The sequence below is a fragment of the Coregonus lavaretus genome (genome assembly GCF_964263955.1).
Source record: "Coregonus lavaretus genome assembly, contig: HAP1_SCAFFOLD_10931, whole genome shotgun sequence".
NCBI lineage: Eukaryota > Metazoa > Chordata > Actinopteri > Salmoniformes > Salmonidae > Coregonus > Coregonus lavaretus.
In genome coordinates, this window is record NW_028165940.1 from 1 (window position 1) to 1,000 (window position 1,000).

General features: G+C 53.2%; 1 protein-coding gene across 1 annotated transcript; it reads left to right on the top strand.

The window, feature by feature from the left end:
• Positions 1 to 238: 238 nt before the first annotated feature.
• Positions 239 to 997, top strand: LOC311115272 (G-protein coupled receptor 6-like; the record flags this gene model as incomplete). The annotated part of the gene is made up of 1 exon (XM_084190468.1): positions 239 to 997. A coding segment is annotated over one exon (759 nt), but the record flags the coding sequence as incomplete, so codon positions are not given.
• Positions 998 to 1,000: the final 3 nt, after the last annotated feature.

A 1,000-nucleotide genomic window follows, 5' to 3' on the forward strand; every position in this document is an offset into this window, starting at 1 on the left:
GTGATGTCAAAACAGTTTTAGATATGTCTTTTGTGAGGTTTTTCATGATTCAGGGTTGACGTTTTTAGCCTACAGTTAAGCTGCCTACGTTTCCGCACAATGGATAGCTCCTACCCTGCTGTCTCTAGGCATTGCATCTTTTTACATATGGCAATTGTGAAACTAAACTGCAATCTCTTTCTCTCTCTCTCTTGTGTCATTCTCTCCTCAGAAGGGAAAAGGAGACATATGCGCAGACATGAACGAGACTTTCCTGGGTAACGACACTGTGGCGACGGCCACGTTGGCTGGAGAGGCTTTCCCGTGTATGGAGGCCGACTTTCCAGAGCGCAACGGCAGCCTGGAACTCTCCGTCGCCCCGCAGGACTTCCCCATCAACCCGTGGGACATTATGCTTTGCATGTCGGGCACCGTCATCGCCTGTGAGAACAGCATCGTGGTGGCTATCATCTTCTACACGCCCACCCTGCGCACCCCCATGTTCGTGCTCATAGGGAGCCTGGCCACCGCGGATTTACTGGCAGGCATGGGATTAATCCTCAACTTTGTGTTCCAGTACGTCATCTCCTCAGAGACTATCAGCCTTATTACTGTTGGGTTCCTAGTGGCCTCCTTCACGGCGTCCATAAGTAGCCTGCTGGCTATAACAGTGGACCGGTACTTCTCTCTCTACAACGCACTGACTTACTTCTCGGAGAAGACGCTCCACTATGTGCACCTGATGCTGGTGGGCACGTGGGGCGTGTCTCTGTGCCTGGGCTTGCTGCCAGTGCTGGGCTGGAACTGTCTGGACGACCCGAGCTCGTGCAGCATCGTGCGCCCGCTCACTCGCAGTAATGTGACATTGTTGGCGGTCTCCTTCTTCGTCATCTTCATACTCATGCTGACCCTCTACTTCAAGATCTGCAAGATCGTGTGCCACCACGCGCAACAGATCGCTCTCCAGAAGCACTTCTTCACTGCCTCGCACTATGTGGCCACCAAGAAGGGCGTGTCCACG